The 23,268-nt window shown below is 41.2% G+C and overlaps 1 protein-coding gene across 2 annotated transcripts in view; it reads left to right on the top strand.

Moving 5' to 3' along the window:
* Positions 1 to 23,268, top strand: part of appl2 (adaptor protein, phosphotyrosine interaction, PH domain and leucine zipper containing 2) — a 128,131-nt gene that overhangs the window by 24,387 nt on the left and 80,476 nt on the right. For both annotated transcript variants that reach the window (XM_078553757.1, XM_078553759.1), the window contains 2 exons: positions 4,437 to 4,524; positions 9,445 to 9,486. In XM_078553757.1, coding sequence (XP_078409883.1) covers positions 4,437 to 4,524; positions 9,445 to 9,486 — 130 coding nt within the window. The remainder of the gene's footprint in view (positions 1 to 4,436; positions 4,525 to 9,444; positions 9,487 to 23,268) is intronic.

Consider the following 23,268-nt stretch of genomic DNA (forward strand, 5'->3'; position numbering starts at 1 on the left):
CCGGAGATACTTGTAATCCTGGGTGGGTTCGAAACATGAGGGATGGAATTTCAGTTGAAATCCATGTGGGGTAAGTCGGAGACGGAGACAGTCACTGAGGAAGGAAATATGGCTGTGAAAGCAGGTTTTAGTAAACACCTTGTCAAACACCAGGAGAGAAATGGAAAGCAACGAAGGTGAACAAGGTAAAAGAGAGATATGAAAATCCTGATGGAGAGTAGGGCAGAACTTCTTCAAGGTAGGCATTTCTTGAAGAGAAGTGGCAGTCAATTAAACACAGAGATAACAGCAAAGAACTGTGGATGCTAGAAATCCAAAACAAACAAACAGAAATACCTGGAAAAACTCAGCAGGTCTGGCAGCATCAGCGGAGAAGAGCACAGTTGATGTTTCGAGTCCTCATGACCCTTCAACAGAACTAAGTAAAAATAGGAAAGGGGTGAAATATAAGCTGGTTTAAGTGGGGGGGGTGGGGTTGTTGGGACAAGAAGCCAGTAATAGGTGGAAATAACCAAAAGATGTCAGACATAAGGACAAAGAGATGTTGAAGGTGGTGATATTGTCTAAAGGAATGTGCTAATTAAGGGTAAAAAGCAGGACAGACAAGGTACAGATAGCTCTAGTGGGGGTGGGGTGGGGTGAAGTAATACTAAAAAGGCTAAAAGGTAGATATAAAACAATGGGTGGAAATACATTTATTTCACTCTCCAGACTCTGAGGTAGGAACAAGCAATTTGAGTAGGAGAAGGCCTGGGTGGTGTATAAGCATTGACGTAGGCTAGTTGGGCCACACGACAGATATGTGTAGAACAGAACCTGTGGGTTCTGAGATCAGTTGTAATACAATATACAATTAGCTGTCTATTTACCCTTTGCTTCAGCTCCATAGCAACCTAGATCACGTGAGCACTTTCCAGAAGTTTAAGGACACATTGCCAGAGGTATCGCACTGCTGTAAATTCTGTGAAAAGTGATCCTATAAGCTAAACTCTAAATTCAAGGGATGGACAGTACTGGAGCTTTGTGACATTGTGAACATTGGAGGAAGCCAAAAAAGGGGAGCAGTGAGCAAGTTTGTATTACTAATACCAGTCAGAAGTAAAAACCCTGGGCTTGGACATGCTAATGGTACTCTCTTGAAGCACTGGATAAGCTGAGGACAGGATTGTATGTTTTTAAATATATTTTCTTTGTAAAAACATTGTTCTTTAGTTATCATTCATATTAAAATATGTAAAAGCAATGATTTTGTGTGGAGAAGTGACAGGAAGAACTGTTCCACTGGTACTTTGTGTAAAAGGATGCTGTAGATGGAAGGAGCGGTAGCATTTTCTACAGCTTTCTGTTTCCACTCAGGAGCATGCACAGGAATGAAATAGAAGACAACAAAGTTCTTATTGCTCACAAGCTCCTATTAAAATGGATGCACCCTAGACCAATTTAATGGGAATTGGATGCTTCAGCACCTGATTTATGTACCTGGCATAACACAGATTTAGCGATGATTGAAATTAAAAATGCCTCCATTTTGATATCCCATTGCCTGGTAATTTCCTTGGCCCACCTAATGCTTTAAATTTTTCTTCGCTGTTGCTGTTTATTTTATATATATATGTATATATATATATATATATATATAAAAAGGAATTTAAATTTTTGTTACGAAAGACTCATTTTATTTGGTAAGGGCAGGTATATTTATTACAGTTTTAATCTGATTTTAGCATTTGGGGATTTCTGTTTCATGGAAGCAAATGTTACATAATCCTATGGTTGTCCTACTAGAAAGTTAGCCCAGATAAGAAGATACTGCATAGTGTCATTGATGTAGGATTATATCTGATATAGATGAAATGTCAGACTTTTCCCTCATGATACATTTTCAATCAGAATCATACCTAAATAACTTGAATGTGACAAAAGCCAACGTGGAGATAAAAGCATTATTCATAGGGCAGAATTTTGCCCTTGGTGGGGGGGCTGTCGGGAGGCCGACCACCACCCGCGATCAGGGCCGGAAGGCGATTTCACGCTGGTGGGCCAATTAAGGCGCGCCCAGCGTGAAACGTGAGTGGCAGCACTGCCTATGCGGGCGGAGGAGGAAGACGGGCGGGCCGAGCGTGAACTTCGCGCATGCGCCCAAGTGAGCGCTTGAAACGATTTTAATAAAGAAAATAAAAATGTAATAAAACATGTCCCCTCATGCGACTGTCACATGAGCAGGGACATGTTATTAATTCAATTGTTAAACTTTTATTTTGTTTTTATTTGCTTTTGGAAACCTCATCCCGCCCGTGGATGAGGTTTCCAAAAAAACGCAAAGGCCGCTTGACCTTTTCGCCTGCCCGCCGTTAGGTTGGACGGGCAGTGAAAATTTTAAGTTAATTGATTATTTAATGGCCTTAACAGGCCTTTTAATTGTCAGCGGGTGCGCTGCCGACTCCGGTGCACGCCCACCTACCGAACTATCGTGCAACTGCACGTTGGCATTGGCACGCTCGACCAACATGAACGCGTGTCATTTCATGCTCGAGCGGATCAGGCGCCTGCCCACCAAGCGAAAAATTTTGCCCTTAGAATCATGGAATTTTACAAGACAGAACGAGGCCATCCAGTTCACCATGGTTGTACTGGCTCTTTGAAAGAGCTATCAAACTAGCCCCACTACCCTCCTCTTATCCCATAAATGTTTTCCCTCCAAGTATTTATCCAATTCTCTTTTGAAAATTATGATTGAATCTGTTTCCCCCAACCTTTCAGGCAGTGTGCATTGTAGATGAGAACAACTTGATATGCAGAAAAGTGTTTCCTCCTGTCACCTCTGTTTCTTTTGCAAATCACTTTAAATTTGTGCTCTCTGGTTATTGACCCATCTTGCTGGAAATAGTTTCTCCTTATTTACTCGATCAAAAGTTGGGTTTCTGATTTCATTGCTCATTTATACTGTCAGAATCTGCCTGTAGTGTAAGAACACAAAAAAAAGTCAAAGGGCAAGAAAAGACCAGTCAGACCAAAGAATTCCAAATCCTTGGACACTCCAACTCAGCTGTCTTTTAGATGGTCCAATGTGTTTGACCGTATCACATACTTGATAGATTATTCTAAATGTTTATTGCATTTTTGATCCTTTTTCTTTCCATTACCTATGTAATATTATTTTTCTTGATTTAACTTTGTCTCCTTTGACCATACTGTGTGACCTTATCTTGAAGTAATATTCTGCATTCCTTTATCCTGAAATAATATCCCTGCGTTCTTTTATCCTGAAGTAATATTCTGTATTCCTTTACCTTGGAACTAGTATCCTGTATTTCTTACCTTGATAATGTTCCATGTTGTTTATCTTAGGTAATATCTTAAAGCAATCTCCTTTACATGAGTATCATTCCTGTATACTTCGCCCAACATGTTGGTTGATTGTGAACTAAAACAAAATTGATATCTATGCTGGGTCATAGCCTATGAGGGTGTTTCTCTTCTGAGTTTTTGATATGAGAGAGGCAGATGCAAGCACATTTCACAGGATTGTCCCTTATTTTTCCTGTTTGCCCCATGTCCCGTAATACCTCTCCCAGTACACCCTTTGTTCCATCTTTCCGGGGCAGTGATTTAGGAGATTGCTAGAAGTCACTTCTTGCCTTTGCTTCATTATTTTCCTCTGAGCATGTGCAGTTCTTGGTGCTCTGAAAACACCCACTTCTCCACATTGACCCCCCCAACTCCCATATCTGTCCTCTTTTCCCCGTTTCCACATGTCTCGACCAGGTACCATGCTCTCCCCACCCCTCACTCCCACATCTCTCTTCCCTCTCTCTTTCATGCATTGTCCAAGTGTTCCTTATTTTTTCTCAACAGTTGGTCACCCTGAGCACAAGTGACTTTGAGGTTTGTTGATGCAGTCTAATTGGCAGTTTCTGTTTTTCTTTCCTCTCCCACAGCTTCAACACAGGGTCCCTCAAAGTCGCCTCTGCTTTGATCAATAGCAAATCACTGCCCAATTGTAACAAGCTATGCACACAAACATCTGCACAACCAGAGCTCCAAGTTGTGGCTACATAATTTATCACTCTATTTTTTATTCCCGAGTTGTATTGGAATAAATAGCTGATGTGCCAATACCTGGTGTTCTGATTCCATTCCATTCCATCTTCCAATCCCATTGATGTGCAGTTTGTGAATTTTGCTTAATTCACCTGCATTTGAAAGTGCAAAGTATGAAATGCATGGAATAAGTGATCTGGTTGACCTCAATTCCTCAATCAGCTGATTTTGCAGAAACTCGTGAGTCCAATGTAAAAGGTAATTTGTACAAGGGATGAAATAGAGAGATTAGCAAGTTATAAACACCACCTTATTTTATAAAATGTGTAATTTATGTAATTTGACTTATTGAATAACAATGAATGTAACTAATAAAATCACTTATTTTTTCATAGCTAAATTCTCTTCATACAGAACTAGCTAAACAGGTCGCTGACACAATGATATTCCCAATGATACAATTCAGGGAAAGGGATCTCACAGGTAATGTTGAACATTAGCTATTTCTTGGACTATTGGATTCACCTTGGGAATGCATAATATTTAATACCTTGCATTGCTTGACATGACAGCATTTGTCACTGAAAAAAATTTGGCTGTGCAATTACTGCCAGGAGCTTTGTTTACCTGTCATGTTACCATTTCAGGACAGGTTTATTTGACCAATAGACCAGGGCCTTAAAATTTCCCATGGAATACTAGAAAACAAACATTTAGCACAATTCTTCGCTTTATGACTTCAGTCAGGATTAATGCACTTGTATCCCATGGTATAATGTGTTAAGGCCTGAAAATTCGGTATGGGTTGTTGCCTGTTCCATTTACTGCCAGCTTAATGGTTTTTTGTTCCAATGGCCTTCATATAGCACAATAAAAATTTACAAGTTGTGTCCTGTGGATGGAAAAGCCCCTGTTCTTTTGCGTTTGTGACCTGCTGATGAAATTGAGTAGAACCAGAATGAGAAACCTGAGTTTCCTAAGAATATGATTTCATTAGCAGTAATTAAAATTAGCAGCGTATCATAGACCACTTATAAGAATGTTTCAGTGCTTTTTGAGAATCCAGTGAATAACCCACTTGGAAAGTTTGTTAATCCAACTCTACAGTGTTTCAGATAAATGGCTCCAAGGTGGTTGCAAGAGTCATGCTTTACTCATGAAACTTGCAAATGTATTTCCCTCTTATTGCACAGGCTATCTGGTTTACTCTTAGAACACACTGACCTTCAGTTCAATGATGACCAGTTCAAGACAGCTAATAGGAAATTCATCATAATTGTATATTAAAACACATTTAATCACATTATGAACAAACCAAGTGACATTCCTAAAATATAATGCTGTTATGACTGTAGCAATTATAATACTAAAACCTTGGCTTTTGTTTGCTAATTGAGTCACAGACACTTTGAAAAAACAACCAAGTGCAGCCTACCATTAATTTGAAGTTGATTAATTCAAATTACTGGGTAATGCAAAAATTGTTTTGCTCTTATTACATTGTTCAGCTGGAATAACTGCACAATTTGAATTTTGTTTGTGTACAAATAAAAAAAGGTTTTGTATTATCGGGCCTGCACAGCATTATACCCTGTTTCACTCTGCTAACGTTTGTCATGCCCATGTATGTTACTGGATGAGATTTGGGGCATTGTGCAATATGAGACACAAGTAAAACAAAGCAGAAATGTCAACAAATGTGCAGTTAAGATTTAATATATTAAATTACATTAAGGATTTGGATTTTGGAATCAAAAACATCATTCCGACATTCACAGATGCCACTAAATTCCAGGGCACGGGAGGGTGGAGGCGAGACAGTCAATACTGAGTAGGACTGTAACAAATTATAGGAAGCAACCAAAACTGCAAGCAGTGCTCTAAGAAGGATATGGAGCTACTGGAGAGGTTTTACAAAAGACTTACAAGAATGACATCAGAGATGTGTGGGTATATCAGGAAAGGACTGACAGGCTGGATCTCTTTTCCTTTAAAAAAAAAAGGCAGCTGAGGGGCGACCTAATGGAGGACGTATGAGAGGCTTTGATAGAGCGGATGCTGAATGTTCCTCTTGTAGGGAAGCACATAGGTAGAAACCATCCATGTAAGATAGGCACCAAGAAATCTAATCGGCAATTGAGGAGAAACTTCTTTACCCAAAGAGTGGTAAGAACGTGGAACTCACTATCACAGGAAGTGGTTGAAGTCAATAGTATAGATGTATTTAAGGGGAATCTAGACAAGCATATGAGGGAGAAAGGAATCGATGATTATGGTAATAGCTTTAGATGAGGAAAGATGGGAGGAAGCTAGAGTGGAGCATGGTGGACTAGCTGGGCTCAATGGCCTATTTCTTTGCTGTATATCTTATACATTTGTTCATCCCCATTATGGTGAATAGATTCAATTTGAGATGTGGTCTTCCATGCAATTTATCCAAATTTATTTGTAGTCAGAGTTTCAACTTGTCAGCCTAGGAAAATTGAGAAACATTGAAAACAAATGGCACTTTCTACTCCTCAGCATTTGAAACTATTTTAATTTTTAAAAATATTTGGTATCCATGTGATAAATATTCCTTAGAATTATTAAACCATGCAAAAACCCAAATAATCTAAAGCTAATATGGTTTGGAATTTCAACCATACAAATATTCAATTTGTAAATTTTTGACGATGGCCTTAAAGGGATATATCCTTCCCCAGGGCATCATTTAATCACAGAGCTCGGTATTGTTTAAGAAGGCACTCCATTTTAGCAGACTTTGCCTTCCATTTTGGTTATTATCTTGTCTCACAACTTGATTCATGTGCACAAGGCATTATCTAATATAGTATTAATGTCAGAAGACAGACTGCATCCCATGTGCATAGTGAGACACAGTCAGCAGCCTGTGCAAAGCCTCTGTTTCATCTAGCTGTGGGGATACTTGGAAACTCACTCACAGCAAATCTGATGTGGATACTAATTAAATAAATATATTTAACATAAAATTTGCCAATGTCCCTAATCCATTTTTAGAGGTTGCATCCCCTCAGTTCAGTGCTACACCATGAACAAATCATTGTTGGTGCTTTCTACTAATATTACAACCATTTATATTTCTAACATTGGATAAATCAAGCTAGATGCTCCATTATAATAAAAGCAAAATACTGCGAATGCTGGAGATCGACATAAAGACAGAAACTGCTTTAAAAACTGAAGCCTGATGGCATCCGTGGAGAGAGAAACAGAGTTAACATTTTGAGTCTAATATGACCCTTTCGGAACTGAATAGAGATAGAAATGTGATGCTCCATTCATAGATGCTCCGCTGGGAGCTTCTAAATTATTTAACCAAAGGTTAGGCATGTGTAAACTGAACCTAGGAGGAGTTACAGTGCACAATGTAGCATGTGAGCAACTGATATACAGAGCTGAAAAAAAGCAGCTCATTAAAGCATCCTAGATAAATGAAACTCTGTGATGTAAACTTAGCCACTTCATGTGATTGGACTTCTTCAAAACTATCACCTTTTGGCGTGTGATCAACACTTCACAACAAATGGAAAGTGGAATGTAGTTAAAATGGATATTATTTATTTCAGTGAGACAAAGTTTTCATAATCAGGAAAAAGAAGCCTAGAACAGTTATCTTTAACCATAAAAGGGATTAAACACTAATTTGACAGTTCCTCGTTTTCGTTTACATTTCCATTCCCTTGGAATTGCGCCTGTTGCAATTAATTGTCATGGATTTAGTTACAATCCCTTTAGAGACTACCAACTTAAAACAGAGAATTTCTGACTGACCGACTTAAAGAACCAAAGGGCAAGATATCACATTTTAAGGCTTTTTAATAATCCAACTAAAATAAATATAGATCAAACTTTATTTAATAGGTCACTAATATATCAAACTAAAGGAAAAGTACTTTCCTCGTACTAAGACAACAAATATGTCTTACAAAACCCTTTCACCAGGCTCCGTGTTTCTGGCAGAAATGTAATATTACAGGAACCATCCCATAGTCACTCCCAGCACCATGAGCAGGATCACTTCTCCCCGCCTCTCCAGGTCAAAAACTCGTGCCCTTCGACAATCATTCCACTCCCCCTCCCAAGTTTTCTGAATCTGATTGTCACCAGCGAGGCACACCTTGGGATGCCCTGTTTCCTAAATCTTTAATAGTCTCGTTTGTTCTGTTCCCTTTCTTTTGAACAGAATCCAAACTCTCAACAGGTATCAACACCCTGGGGGCTACCATTGTCTAGAATCTGATCTGGACTGACCATATAAATACTGTGGCTACAAGAGCAGGTCAGAGGCTGGGAATTCTGCGGTGAGTAGCTCACCTTCTGATTCACCAAAGCCTGTCCACCATCTACAAGGCACAAGTCAGGAGTGTGATGGAATACTCCCCACTTGCCTGGATCAGTGCAGCTCCAAAAACAGTCAAGCTTGACACCATCCGACAAAGTAGCCCACTTAAGTGGCACCCCATCCATTACCTTAAGCATTCACTCCCTCCATCACTGATGCACAGTAGCAGCAATGTGCACTATATAGAGGACACACTGCAACTACTCACCAGGGCTCTTTTGGCAGCATCTGCCAAACCCATGACCTCTACCACTTCGAAGGACAGTGAAGCAGACACATGGGAACACCACCACCTGCAGGTTCCTTTCCAAACCCCACACCATCCTGATTTGGAACAATATCACCGTTCCTTTACTGTCACTGGGTCAAAATCTTGGACTTTCCTGCCGAACAGCATTGAGGGTGTACCTACACCACGTGGACTGCAAAAGTTCAAGAAGGCAGTTAACTGTCGCTTTCTCAAGGGCAATTAGGGATGGGCAATAAATGCTGGCCTAGCCAGCGATGCCCACAAATAACAAATGAAAAAAAAGCATACTGCTTGATCTGTAGCATAAAACAAGTGATCTGGTTTCCTGCAGTAGTAGCTTCTTTGTCTTCACACCTTAAACAGCAGCTTTTTTTTTGAGAGATACTGTGAAAAGGTGTTTAAAGGTTAAAACTTACAACACTCCAATGCGTTTCTGTTTGAGTTGCTCCCCCATGGCAATCGGATCACATGGACATGTCTCCAAGCTGAGGCGTTTATCCGGAATTCTTAACTTTGCGTTAAAGGTAAATTTTACGATATAACTGTTTTGTAGAGCTCAGTGTGATGATAATTTGTACAAAGTTTCTTTTTTATTTGTACAAAGTTCTGTAAGGGGCCTATTTTATTGATTGTATAAAATCAGGACAAAAACGTATACCTGGTTAATGCATTTGTGTCAGCCAAGGACTTAATGTTGATTTTTTATTTAATAGCCGTTTCTGACCGTATTTATTTCAGTTAATTTTAAATATCCTATACTGAACATTACTATTTTTATCATTTTCAGAAGTAAGCACTTTAAAAGATTTGTTTCTTCTTGCTAGTAATGGTATGTATATTTTTTCATTTCTATTTTTGTTAATTTTTAGTTATTTGAATATTCAGCCATGGTTTCTTTTTGGAAATGGGTCTTTCACAATCATACTATAAAGTCGTACCATTTGACCTGCCAAGTTTTAATGACTAATGACTGTGACATTGCCACATTTTTTTATTCTTCCATGGGAAATGGGCCAGCATTTGTTACCCATCCCTGATTGCCCTTGAACTAAAGTGGCTTGCTAGGCCATTTGAGTGAAGTTAAGAGTCAACCACGTTTCTGTGGGTCTGGAGTCACATGTAGGCCAGACCAAGTAAGGATGGTGGATTTCCTTCCCTAAAAGACATTAGTGAACCAGATGGGTTTTTGCAACAATCATTGGTAGTTTCATGGTCACCATTACTGAAACCAGCTTTCAGGTCTAGATTTTTAAATGAATTTATTGAATTTATTAATTAACTAAATTTAAATTCCAGCTACCTTAGTGGCTGGAACCAGTGTTCCAGGTTAGTGGGAACCTGTGTTCCCAAGGCATTAACCTGGGCCTCTAATTTACTAGTTCAGTGATATTACCACTGCTCCACCATCTCCCCTTAAAATTTTATGTGAAACCCTATTATGTAGAACCCTTTACAACCAACAGGAAGCAAAGATTTTCATTGTCAGTCTAAGATGAATTCAAACTACCATCTGATGATGAATGATTGCCATTTGAAACATCCACGAGCACGTTCAGGACTGGCTGATGTAATGTTCCTTATTGTCCATGCAACTTTGGTACTTGTACTGTAATCCGTCTCTCAAACATGGAATTGAATCTCCTTATGGCTCTGAAGGTTCCTATGTATGTGACATTTTATCTGGTTCAATCCAGTTCCCACAAGAGCGGAGTTCATAACAAATTCATGTTCTGAATTGTTTGAGTATGAGGTTATAGCATATTAAAAAAATTGCACTAATCCAGTTAACTGTGGAATAATGTAGAGTGAGCTTTGTGCATTATCTGTCCTTTCTCTGATGTTTAGTATTGACCCGGGGGAAATCACTCCCTCTCTGAAAGTGTTCGTTGATCAAAAAACAAGTTTCTCTGCTATGTTTAGAAGTTTATGGTGTTTCAACAAGGTTTTTGTGTAAGATCGAGGCCTTGTCTTCAGCCATCAGGATCTGTATTGGGAGAGATGGAGGGGGAGGGATGGTTGCGAACATAAGAACCTGGAACGAGTGAGAAGATGAGTTTGAAAGGAGTGGAACTTGTAGAGCTGAAAGAGTTTAGAGATAGAAAGGGTGTGAGATTATGGAGGGATTTAAACATGGATAATTTCACATCTGAGGCTTTTATGGAACAGGAGCTGATGTAGATTCATGAAAAATATTGCCTGCATATAAAAGCTGTACGAGCCATCAGACTTTAAACTCTTTCGAGTTATCAACAGACACAGATTGCAACTCTTTCGAGTACAATCACAGTTCTTGGTTTCCAGGAGTGGGACATGAACCCATGACCCTCTGATTCAAAGGCGAGCGTGCTATGAACTGAGCCACAGCTGACACCTCAAAAATTAGGCTTTTCAAACTCTTTCAAGTTACCAACAGTCACAGATTGCAACTCTTTCGAGTACAATCACAGTTCTTGGTTTCCAGGAGTGGGACATGAACCCACAACCCTCTGGTTCAAAGGCGAGGGTGCCATGAACTGAGCCACAGCTGACTACAGTAGCTTCAGTATCACCTGAGCACAGTACCCTGCATCAGAAATCTTTTACCAGGTTATTATTGCCAAGTAAATTGACTTTGTAAGTCTTTGATCTTCTAATAGAATAGAATTCTGACATAAATTACATACTTAATTTGGAACTTAATTTGCTAACATGGTTCAATTATTTCTGATATTCATGTATATATATTTAAAAGTAACAATACTAAGTGTTATAAATTGGAATCAGTTGTGCCTGTTATTCAGGTGTAAAAGGCAGAACAATTTAGTGGAATGGTCTGTATCCAATCTGCACAGGTATTGAGGTCTTAACTAAGTTAAGTTAAGGCTACTTAAATATGTAAATTGGGGGCGAACACCTGTTAAAGGTTGCCTTTGACAAGTTGGTAACTAATGAACAGAGCAGATGTTTGGTCTGATTGTATCAGAATTCTTCCACTACTTCAACAATCTCTGCTTTCCTAGCTCTGATTTCAAGTCGACTCTTAATTCCTCAGTCACAGACTTCAAATTAACCTTGGTTAACTGTTCCAAGACACCAAGGGATAAATGCATTCTCTCTAAAAAGATCTGACTATTAAAATTAGCCACGTTGATTACTAATGAATCCATCAAAAGTAAATGTTTGTTTAAATTCTGGAAAATTCTAGTCTACCCACATCAGCATTTTGTGATCTTGGATAATCCCCCAGTTTGTTACAACCCCTGTAGAGATTGATAACTTTTTTTAAAAAAAAGGAATCCCCACAAATCAATGGAAAGGAAACCGTTAAGCAAGATTTCACTTTTTAAGTAACTTTATAGTAACAAACCAACTAAAATCAACATAATTCAAACGCTAATTAACAGGTGAAAAAATTTTCAAATAAAATGGTAAATTTCACTTTATGTATGCAGTGCAATAAAGATACGCCCCATGTAGTTACAAGCACTCGCATTACTTCCCGGACAAATGTGGGACCACATGCAATCTTTCAGTCTTTCCAACTCGACCTCTATGGAGAATCTCTCATTTCCCACTTGAATGTTTTGGCTCTTGACTCTCATTCACCAACAGCCATATTTCACCTGACACAGTCAACACCGACAAGGTGCACGTCTATCAATCCTCACTCAGGTTGCAACAATTCTGATGGCACAGAATCCCCAGAGACTTCTCCAACCCTTTTAAATAGTCTGGTGGACTCTGGCAACACTGAAACAGAAGCAATGGGCCTTGTCCAATCCGCAACCCCTTGCCCTTCCTCAATTCAGCTCGTTCCCACTGCATAACACACACAGTAACAGCCTCTGCTCTATTCTCAGACCTGCTTCAACACCAGGATCTGTTCAAAGACAGGCAAGCAGAAAACTGTTCCATCTGGAGAGAACCTTGCTTGTTGCTTCTTTACACAAATTCTGTGTGTTCTCAACTGCCAAACGGAAAACACGGATCCAACAGAGGGCGCTGGTGAGAAGTGACTGAAGCATTCTGGGAGAAGTCATCGCAGTCACCACGACTCAGGAGGGAATTGAGGAGGACCCACTGTCAAAGAACGGAATGGAACGAAAGGAGCCACTGTCAAAGAACGGAACGGAACGAAAGGAGGACCTGTTTGGGGATTATCAGGAACTAGGAACTAAATTAAAGAACAGGTCATCAAGGGTTATAATCTCCGGATTACTACCCGAGCCACGAGCAAATTGGCATAGGGACGTGAGAATAAGGGAAGTAAACACGTGGCTAAAGGAGTGGTGCGGGAAAGATGGGTTCCATTTCGTGGGGCACTGGCATCAGTATTGGAACAGGAGGGATCTGTACCGTTGGGACGGTCTCCACCTGAACCGATCTGGGACCAATGTTCTAGCGAAAAGGGTAAATAGGGTGGTCAACAGGACTTTAAACTAGAAAGTGGGGAGGGAGGGAAGGGTAAAACTCCAAGAAATATGACTAATGGGAAACAAAGCAGCAGGTTAGCGTGTGGGGGGTGGATTCAACTTCATGGAAAATTATGAAAAAACTGAAAAGAAAGGAGAGCCCAGGAGAGGATATTAAAGTCTCCAGAACACAAAATAGGACAAAGTGTTTGGAAAGGGCTAGGAATCTAACTTCAAACACATCAGATAAAGGGAGGACAATGAGAAAGGGGACGGGAAATACAGGACTGAAGGTGTTGTATCTGAATGCACGCAGTATACGAAATAAGGTAAATGAGCTTGTGGCACAGATTGAAATTGGCAGGTATGATGTGGTGGGCATTATGGAGACATGGCTGCAAGGGGATCAGGACTGGGAGCTAAATATCCAAGGATATACATCCTATCGAAAAGATAGGCAGGTTGGCAGAGGGGTTGGGTTGCTTTGTTAGTAAGAAATGAAATTAAATTGATAGCAAGAAATGATGGTCAGATGATGTAGAATCTGTGTGGGTAGAGTTGAGGAACCACAAAGGTAAAAAAACCATAATGGGAGTTATGTACAGGCCTCCGAACAGTAGTCAGGATGTGGGGCACAAGATACACCAGGAGATAGAAAAGGAGTGTAAGAAAGGCAAGGTTACAGTGATCATGGGGGATTTCAATATGCAGGTAGACTGGGAAAAGCAGGTTGGCAGTGGATCCCAAGAAAAGGAATTTGTGGAATGTCTACGAGATGGCTTTTTGGAGCAGCTTGTGGTGGAGCCCACTAGGGAACAGGCAATTCTAGATTTAGTGATGTGTAATGAGGCAGATTTGATAAGGGAGCTTAAGGTGAAGGAACCCTTAGGTGGAAGTGACCATAATATGATAGAATTTACCCTGCAATTTGAGAGGAAAAAGCTGGAATCAGATGTAATCGTATTACAGTTGAATAAAGGCAACTGTAGAGGCATGAGGGAGGAGCTGGCCAGAATTGACTGGGAGATGAACCTAGCAGGAAAGACAGTGGAACAGCAATGGCAGGAGTTTCTGGGAGTAATTTGGGAGACACAGCAAAAATTCATCCCTAGGAAGAAGAAGCATACTAAAGGGAGGACGAGGCAATCATGGCTGACAAGGGAAGTCAGGGACAGCATAAAAGCTAAAGAGAAAGCATACAATGTGGCGAAGAGCAGTGGGAAACCAGGGGATTGGGAAGTCTACAAAGACCAACAGAGGACAACAAAAAAATAAATAAGGAGGGAGAAGATTAAATATGAGGGTAAACTAGCCAGTAATATAAAATAAGATTGCAAGAGTTTTTTTAGATATATAAAGGGTAAGAGAGAGGCAAAAGTGGACATTGGGCCGCTGGAAAATGACACTGGAGAAATAGTAGTGGGGAACAAAGAAATGGCCGGAGGAACTGAATAGGTCCCCAAAGTTCAAGAGAGTCGGGGGGCAGAGGTGAGTATGGTGGCCATTACCAAGGAGAAGGTGCTAGGAAAACTGAAAGGTCTGAAGGTGGATAAATCACCTGGACCAGATGGATTACACCCCAGAGTTCTGAAGGAGATAGCTGAAGCGATAGTGGAGGCGTTAGTGGTGATCTTTCAGGAATCACTGGAGTCAGGGAGGGTCCCAGAGGACTGGAAAATCGCTAATGTAACCCCCCTGTTTAAGAAGGGAGTGAGGCAAAAGACGGGAAATTACAGGCCGATTAGCCTGACCTCGGTCGTTGGTAAGATTTTAGAGTCCATTATTAAAGATGAGATTTCAGAATACTTGGAAATGCATGGTAAAATCGGGCAAAGTCAGCATGGTTTCATCAAGGGGAGGTCATGCCTGACAAATCTGTTAGAATTCTTTGAGTAGGTTAGACAAAGGAGAGCCAATGGATGTTATCTACTTGGACTTCCAGAAGGCCTTTGACAAGGTGCCGCACAGGAGGCTGCTCAGTAAGATAAGAGCCCATGGTGTTAGAGGCAAGGTACTAGCATGGATAGAAGATTGGCTGTCTGGCAGGAGGCAGAGAGTGGAGATAAGGGGGTCCTTCTCAGGATGGCGGCCGGTGACTAGTGGAGTTCCGCAGGGGTCAGTGTTGGGACCACAACTTTTCACTAGATGAAGGAACTGAGGGCATCCTAGCTAAGTTTGCAGATGATACAAAGATAGGTGGAGGGACAGGTAGTATTGAGGTGGCGGGAATGCTGCAGAAGGATTTGGACAGGTTAGGAGAATGGGCAAAGAAGTGGCAGATGGAATACAACGTGGGGAAGTGTGAGGTCATGCACTTTGGTAGGAAGAATAGAGGCATAGACTATTTTCTAAATGGGGAGAGAATTTAGAAGTCTGGAGTGCAAAGGGACTTGGGAGTCCTAGTCCAGGATTCTCTTAAGGTTAACTTGCAGGTTGAGTCGGTAGTTAGGAAGGCAAATGCAATGTTAGCATTTATTTCGAGGGAACTAGAATATAAAAGCAGGGATGTGCTGCTGAGGCTTTATAAGACTCTGGTCAGACCACATTTAGAATATTGTGAGCAATTTTGGGCCCCGTATCTCAGGAAGGATGTGCTGGCCCTGGAGAGGGTCCAGAGGAGGTTCACGAGAATGATCCCAGGAATGAAAGGCTTAACATATGAGGAATGTTTGAGGACTCTGGGTCTATACTCGATGGAGTTTAGAAGGATGAGGGGGGATCTGATTGAAACTTACAGAATACTGAAAGGCCTGGATAGAGTGGACGTGGGGAAGATGTTTCCATTAGTAGGAGAGACTAGGACCCGAGGGCACAGCCTCAGAGTAAAGGGAAGACCTTTTAGAACAGAGATGAGGAGAAACTTCTTTAGCCAGAGAGTGGTGAATCTATGGAATTTATTGCCACAGAAGGCTGTGGAGGCCAGGTCATTGAGTGTATTTAAGACCAAGATAGATAGGTTCTTGATTGGTAAGGGGATCAAAGTTTACGGGGAGAAGGCGGAGAATGGGGTTGAGAAACTTATCAGCCATGATTGAATGGCGGAGCATACTCGAAGGGCCGAATAGCCTAATTTCTGATCCTATGTCTTATGGTCTAACACAAACTGACCCAATCACACTGCAATTAGCTTTCTTGTTTACTCTTTGCTTCTTAGCTGTTCATCCCAGTGGTAATCCCTCAGGTTACATGGACATTTCTTGGAACCTAATGATGTCATAATAAGGAAACCAGTTACCCCTGTTCCAGAATATTCTGCAGCCCACTTTGGTTTGAAAGGGACATTGTGCTTTTCCCAGCACTTGGCTCATCACAGGATACAATTCTAAAGGGAGTTCTGCAACAGAGAGACCTAGGGGATGGGGACCTGAGCAGGGAGACACAAGAGAGGGAAACAAAGATAGAAATGAAGGACAGAAAAGTAGAACTCAAAAGTGGAAGGCAGAGGAAACAAGGGCTAGCAGCAAATAGGGCCATATGACAAAAAAGATGTGTAAAAATGTTAAAAAGACAAATCTAAAGGCACTGTATCTGAATGCATGGAGCATTCACATCAGGTAGTCAAATTAACAGTGCAAATGGATGTGAATGGGTATGGTATGATTGTAATTACGGAGGCATGGCTGCAGGTGACCAAGACTGGGAACTGAATATCCAAGGGTTTTCGATACTTAGGAAGGACAGGCAAAAAGGAGGAGGGGTGGCATTGTTAGTTAAGGGTGAAATCAGTGTACTAGTGAGAGAGAATATTGGCTCAAAAAATCTAGATGTAGAATCAGTCTGGATAGAGCTAAGAAGCAACAAGGGGCAGAAAACATTAGAGGGTGTTGTCTATAGGCCTCTAAACAGCAGTGGTAAGGTAGGGGATGGCATTAAATAGGAAATTAGAGATGCACGTAACAAGGGTGCTACAGTAATCATGAGTGACTTTAATCGGCTTATAGACTGGGTAAACCAAATTAGCAATAATACTGTGGCCGATGAATTCCTGGAGTGCAGACAAGTTTTTTTTGGACCAGTACATCGAGGAACTAACTAGGAAACAGGCTATCCTAGATTTTGTATTGTGCAATGAGAAGGGATTAATTAATAATCTTGTGCAGGGTCCTTGAGGGAAGAGTGATCACAATATGATAGAATTCTTAATTAGTGAAGCCGTCTGATTTGAAACGAGGATCCTAAATATAAACAAAGGAAACTAAGAAGGCATGAGGAGTCAGTTGGGCTATGCTAGATTGGGGAACTTCATTAAAAGGCATAACGAGTGGGTAGGCAATGGCTAATATTTAAGGAGCAAATGCTGCGTTGCAACAGTTATACATCCCTTTCTGGCGCAAAAACATGACAGGAAGAGCGGCCCAATCATGGCTAACTAAGGATAGTATTAGATCCAAAGAAGAGTCATATAAAATTGCCAGAAAAAGTAGCAAGCCTGAGGATTGGGAGCAATTTAGAATTCAGCAAAGGAGGACCAAGAGATTGATTAAGAGGAGAAATATAAGAGCCTGAGAGTAAACGTGTAAGGAACATAAAAGCAGACTGTAAAAGTTTCTAAGGTATGTAAAAAGAAAAAGATTAGTGAAGACAAATGTAGATCCCTTACAGTCCTAAACGGGAGAATTTATAATAGAGACCAAGGAAATGGCAGAGCAATTAAACAACTACATTAGTTCATGGAAGAAGACACAAACAACTTCCCAGAAATGCTAGGGAACCAAGGGCCTAGTGAGCAGGAGGAATTGAAAGAAATTAGCATTTGTGAATAAATAGTGCTGGAGAAATTCGTGGGACTGAAAGCCGGTAAATCCCCTGGATCTGATAATCTACATACCAGCGTACTAAAGGAGGTGGCCATGGAAATAATTGATGCGTTGGTTGTCATCTTGCAAAATTCTGTAGATTCTGGAACAGGCCTGGAAAATTGGAGGGTGGCAAATGTAAACCCACTGTTTAAAAACGGAGGAAGGGAGAAAACAGGAAATTACATAACAGTTAGCCTAACGTCAGTAGTAGGGAAAATACTAGAGTCTATTATAAAGGATGTAACAACAGGACGCTTAAAAAATACCATTGCGATTAGACAGTCAACATGGATTTATGAAAGGGGAATCATGTTTGACAAACCTGCTGGAGATTTTTGAGGATAAAACTAGTACAATAGATATAGGAGAACTAGTGGATGTGATGTGTTTGGATTTTCAGAAAGCTTTTGATAAAGTTCCACATAAGAGGTTAGTGTGCAAAATTAAAGCACGTGGGATCGGGGGGTAATATATTGGTATGGATTGAGAATTGGTTGACAGACAGGAGACAGAGTAGGAATAAATGGATCTTTTTCTGAGTGCAGGCAGTGACTAGTGGGTTACCGCAGGAATCAGTGCGTTAGGCCCCAGCTATTCACTATTTTATCAATGATTTAGATGAGGGAACCAAATGTAACATTTCCATGTTTGCTGACGACACAAAACTAGGTGGGAATGTGAATGATGAGGAGGATATAAAGAGGCTTCAAGATGATTTAGACAAGTTGAGTGAATGGGCAAATACATGGCAGATGCAGTATAACGTGGATAAGTGTGAATTTATCCACTTTGGTAGGAAAGACAGAATGGCAGCGTATTATTTAAATGGTGATAGGTTGGGAAATGTTGATGTACAAAGGGACCTGGGTGTCCTTGTCCACCAGTCACTGAAAGCAAGCATGCAGGTGCAGCAAGCAGTTGGGAAGGCAAATGGTATGATGGCCTTCAATGCAACTGTACAGGGCCTTGGTGAGACCACACCTGGAGTATGTGTGCTGTTTTGATCTCCTTACCCTAGAAAGGATATACTTGCCATAGAGGGAGTGCAGCGAAGGTTCACACCACACTGACTCCTGGGATGGCAGGATTGTCATATGAGGAGAGATTGGGCCGACTAGGCCGGTATTCACTGGAGTTTAAAAGAATGAGAGAGGATCTCATTGAAACGTATAAGATTCTGACAGGGCTGGACAGACTAGATGCAGGGATGATGTTTCCCCTGGCTGCGGTGGGGGGTGTGGGGATCTAGAACAAGGGGACACAGTCTGAGGATATGGGGTAGGTGATTCAGGACTGAGATAAAGAGAAATTTCTTTACTCAGATGGTGGTGAACCTGTGGAATTCTCTACCGCAGAAGGCTGTGGAGGCCAGGTCACTGAATATATTTAAGAAGGAAAGATTTCTAGATTCTAAAGGCATCAAGGGGTGTGAGGAGAGAGCAGATGTATGCCGTTGAGATAGAGGATCAGCCATGATCATATTGAATGGCGGAGCAGGCTTCAAGGGCTGAATGACCTACTCCTGCTCCTGTTTTCATGTTTTTATGTTTCCAGGGGTATATGTGCACAAATCATTGCAACTGGCAGAGCAGGTTGAGAAAACGGTTTAAAAGGCAAACGGACTTTATAGATAGAGGCATAGAGTACAAAAGCAAGGAAGTTGTGAGGAACCTGAATAAAACACTAGTTTGGTCTCAACTGGAATGTTGTATCCAATTATGGGTATTGCGGTTTAGGAAGAATATGAAGTCTTTAGATGGTGCAGAAAATGCAAGAGCGATTCCAGGGATAAGGGAGTTGGGTTACATGGATGGATTGGAGAACCTGGAGCTGTTCTTACAAAAGAGAAAATTGAGAGGAGATTTGATAGAAGTGTTCAAAATCATGAGTCTAGACAGAGTAGGTAGATACTTTTCCCATTGTCAGAAGGGTTGAGAACCAGAGGAACACCGATTTAAGGTGAACCAATGGCGACATGAAAAGCTTTTTTACGTAGCGAGTAGTTAGGATCTGGATACACTGCCTGATAGTGTGGTGGAGGCAGATACAGTCAAGGCTGTCAGAATTGAGTTGGATAAGCACCTGAAGAGAGAAATTATTGATGGACAATGCTGAAATGTCAGGGGAATCGGACTAGCTGAATTGTTTTTGCAGAGAGCCACCAGGAGCAGGAAAGGCTGAATGGCCACCTCCTGTGTTATAACCATTCAATGATTCTATTTGGTAACTGTGAGAAAGGGATTTTCTGAAATCTATATTGCTTAAACAGTGATCTTCAGCTTTTCAGTGTGCCAGCTTAACCTGGACTATAACGATGTCAACCATACTTTATTGATCAAAAGCAAGATTGTTTCAATCTCGAGAATCTCAGACATTCCCTTTAGCTATTAGACTGAGAAGAGTGGAGTTGTGCAATAAATTATTGTCTTTCGGGCCAGCACTACTTCTTCTAATTTGACATGGAAGTATTCAGTGAACGGCTTGACACTATGAAGTTCTGAAGAACAAAGGGACCTTGGTGTGAGTGTCCATAGATCTCTGAAGGCAGAGGGGCATGTTAGTGGGGTGGTGAAAAAGGCATACGGGACACTTGCCTTTATCAATCAAGGCATAGATTACAAAAGTAGGGTGGTCATGTTGGAGTTGTATAGAACCTTAGTGAGGCCACAGCGGGAATACTGTGTGCAGTTCTGGTCGCCACATTATAGGAAGATGTGATTGCGCTGGAGGGGGTGCAGAGGAGATTCACCAGGATGTTGCCTGGGATTTAAGTTATGAAGAGAGGCTGGATAGACTTGGGTTGTTTTCATTGGAGCAGAGAAGACTGAGGGGCGACCTGATCGAGGTGTACAAGATTATGAGGGGCATGGACAGGGTGGATAGGGAGCAGCTGCTCCCCTTAGTTGAAGAGTCAGTCACAAGGGGGCATAAGTTCAAGGTAAGGGGCAGGAGGTTTAGGGGGGATGTGAGGAAAAACTTTTTTACCCAGAGGGTAGTGACGGTCTGGAATGAACTGCCTGGGAGGGTGGTGGAGGTGGGTTGCCTCACATCCTTTAAAAAGTATCTGGATGAGCACTTGGCATGTCATAACATTCAAGGCTATGGGCCAAGTGCTGGTAAATGGGATTAGGTAGGTAAGTCAGGTGTCTCTCACGTGTCGGTGCAGACTTGATGGGCCAAAGGGCCTCTTCTGGACTGTGATTCTGTGTGATTCTGATTCTGAGCTCACTAGAAGTGTGTCCCTGGAGCACTGGTCTCCTCAATGGATGTTTGGATAGGAATGTGCCAAAGATCCCATACTTGTCAGCTGTATGAATCTAAATGTGGTAAGCTGTGATTTTCTTTGAAATGTTCAAATACGTTCTAGGGCCATGAACAGTGAATGCAAAAGGTCTGTTGATGAATCTAGTGGTTTTAGTAAAAACTGCTGTAGAATTTCAGTAATAATGCTGCAATGAGATACATGCTGTGTCGCTATATTACAAATATAGCCACAGAGATTGCTGCACTGCTTTCTCAAATAGGGCAAGTATCTTCATGCTGTTTTGGCAGAAATGATTTATGATGAAATATCTTATTTAAAATCTCTGGTTGAGCCTTGTTTGTTTAAAGTGCACATTGTCTACAAACAATGTAAACAGTTTGTGTTGTAAAAAAATCCATTGTATTGGTAATACCTCTGTAAAAATGTGCTTATCCATTTAGCCTGAAAAGCTGGCTGAGAAAGGGCATTTGTGCAGAGTACCACTTGCATGCCAAGGCTTCCAGGTTATATATATATTTTAAATGGAACCCTCATCACCTTTCAGTTTGTTTACGAATGTTATTTCTGTAGTAATGTGGTTTAAGGAAAATGGGGAACCAGAAAACAGTCACACCAGCTGAGAATGCAACATTATGCAACAAGTATGAACTGTATCCTCCAGATTGGTACTGTGAGCTCTGCGATGTATTCATGCATCTAGAATGAACCGCAGCACTTAAGCAATGCCAAGACAGCCCAGGATACTGGGTCAGCACAGGTGGGGAAATGTCATGAGCATGTGAAAGAAATACTTCTAGTTCCATTTCCTAAACTACTTTGTTGGAAGTATTTCCTTTTTCTAACCACCTTTAGCAATGTATTTAACCTTCCTCCCTGCCGTACACTACCTTAAATTAATAGACATTTTCGTACAAGACATTTATGTGATACAAAGAACAAAGAAAAGTACAGCACAGGAACAGGCCCTTCATATTGCCTGTCAAACTAGAACATTTTGCACTTCCGGGGTCCGTATCCCTCTATTCCCATCCTATTCATGTATTTGTCAAGCTGCCTCTTAAACACCACTGTTGTACCTGCTTCCACCACCTCCTCTGGCAGCGAATTCCAGACACTCACTACCCTCTGCGTAAAAAACTTGCCCCGCACATCTCCTCTAAAGTTTTCTCCTCTCACCTTAAATCTATGTCCCCTAGTAATTGACTCTTCCACCCTGGGAAAAAGCTTCTGACTACTTACTCTGTCCATGCCGCACATAATTTTGTAAGCTTCTATCAAGTTGCCCCTCAATCTCCGTCGCTCTAGTGAGAACAATCCGAGTTTCTCCAACCTCTCCTCATAGTTAATAACCTCCAGACCAGGCAGCATCTTGGTAAACCTCCTCTGCACCCTCTCCAACGCATCCATATCCTTCTGGTAACGTGGCGACCAGAATTGCACGCAATATTCCAAGTGTGGCCTAACCAAGGTTCTATACAGCTGCAGCATGACTTCCCAGCTTTTATACTCAATATCCCTGCCAATGAAGGCAAGCATGCCATATGCCTTCCTGACTACCTTATCCACCTGCATTGCCACTTTCAGTAACCTGTGGACCTGTACACCCAGATTGCCTGTCGAAGCACTTAAGGGTTCTGCCATTTACTGTATAGTTCCTACCTGTATTAGACCTTCCAAAATGCATTACCTCGCATTTGTCCAGATTAAGCTCCATCTGCCATTTCTCCGCCCAAGTCTCCAATCGATCTATATCCCGTTGTATCCTTTGACAATCCTCTTCACTGTCTGCAACTCCTCCAACCTTAGTGTCGTCTGCAAACTTACATTTGCATTTACAGTTACATTTTCCTCCAAATCATTTACGTATACTACAAACGAGTAGTGATGCAGTCATTGTAGATTTCTCTATTTGTAATTTACCAGGAGCATGCATTTCTTTGCTGTCCCAGCTGTAAAACAGGGGCAGATACTGGTATAATTTATTGGGTGTTCCACCTTGCATTAGTTGTGTTCTGTTCTGGAGCTGTACTCAGATTGCAGCTTTAACTATAGCATAAGATGAAAGCCAAACCTCGGGCTCAGTGCACAAGCTCATAAATCTTTCATATAATCAACATGCTTTTGGTGAGCTGATAAAAGATTGTGTTAAAATTCCA

The sequence above is a fragment of the Cetorhinus maximus genome, chromosome 12, assembly GCF_964194155.1.
Source record: "Cetorhinus maximus chromosome 12, sCetMax3.hap1.1, whole genome shotgun sequence".
Classification (NCBI taxonomy): Eukaryota; Metazoa; Chordata; class Chondrichthyes; order Lamniformes; family Cetorhinidae; genus Cetorhinus; species Cetorhinus maximus.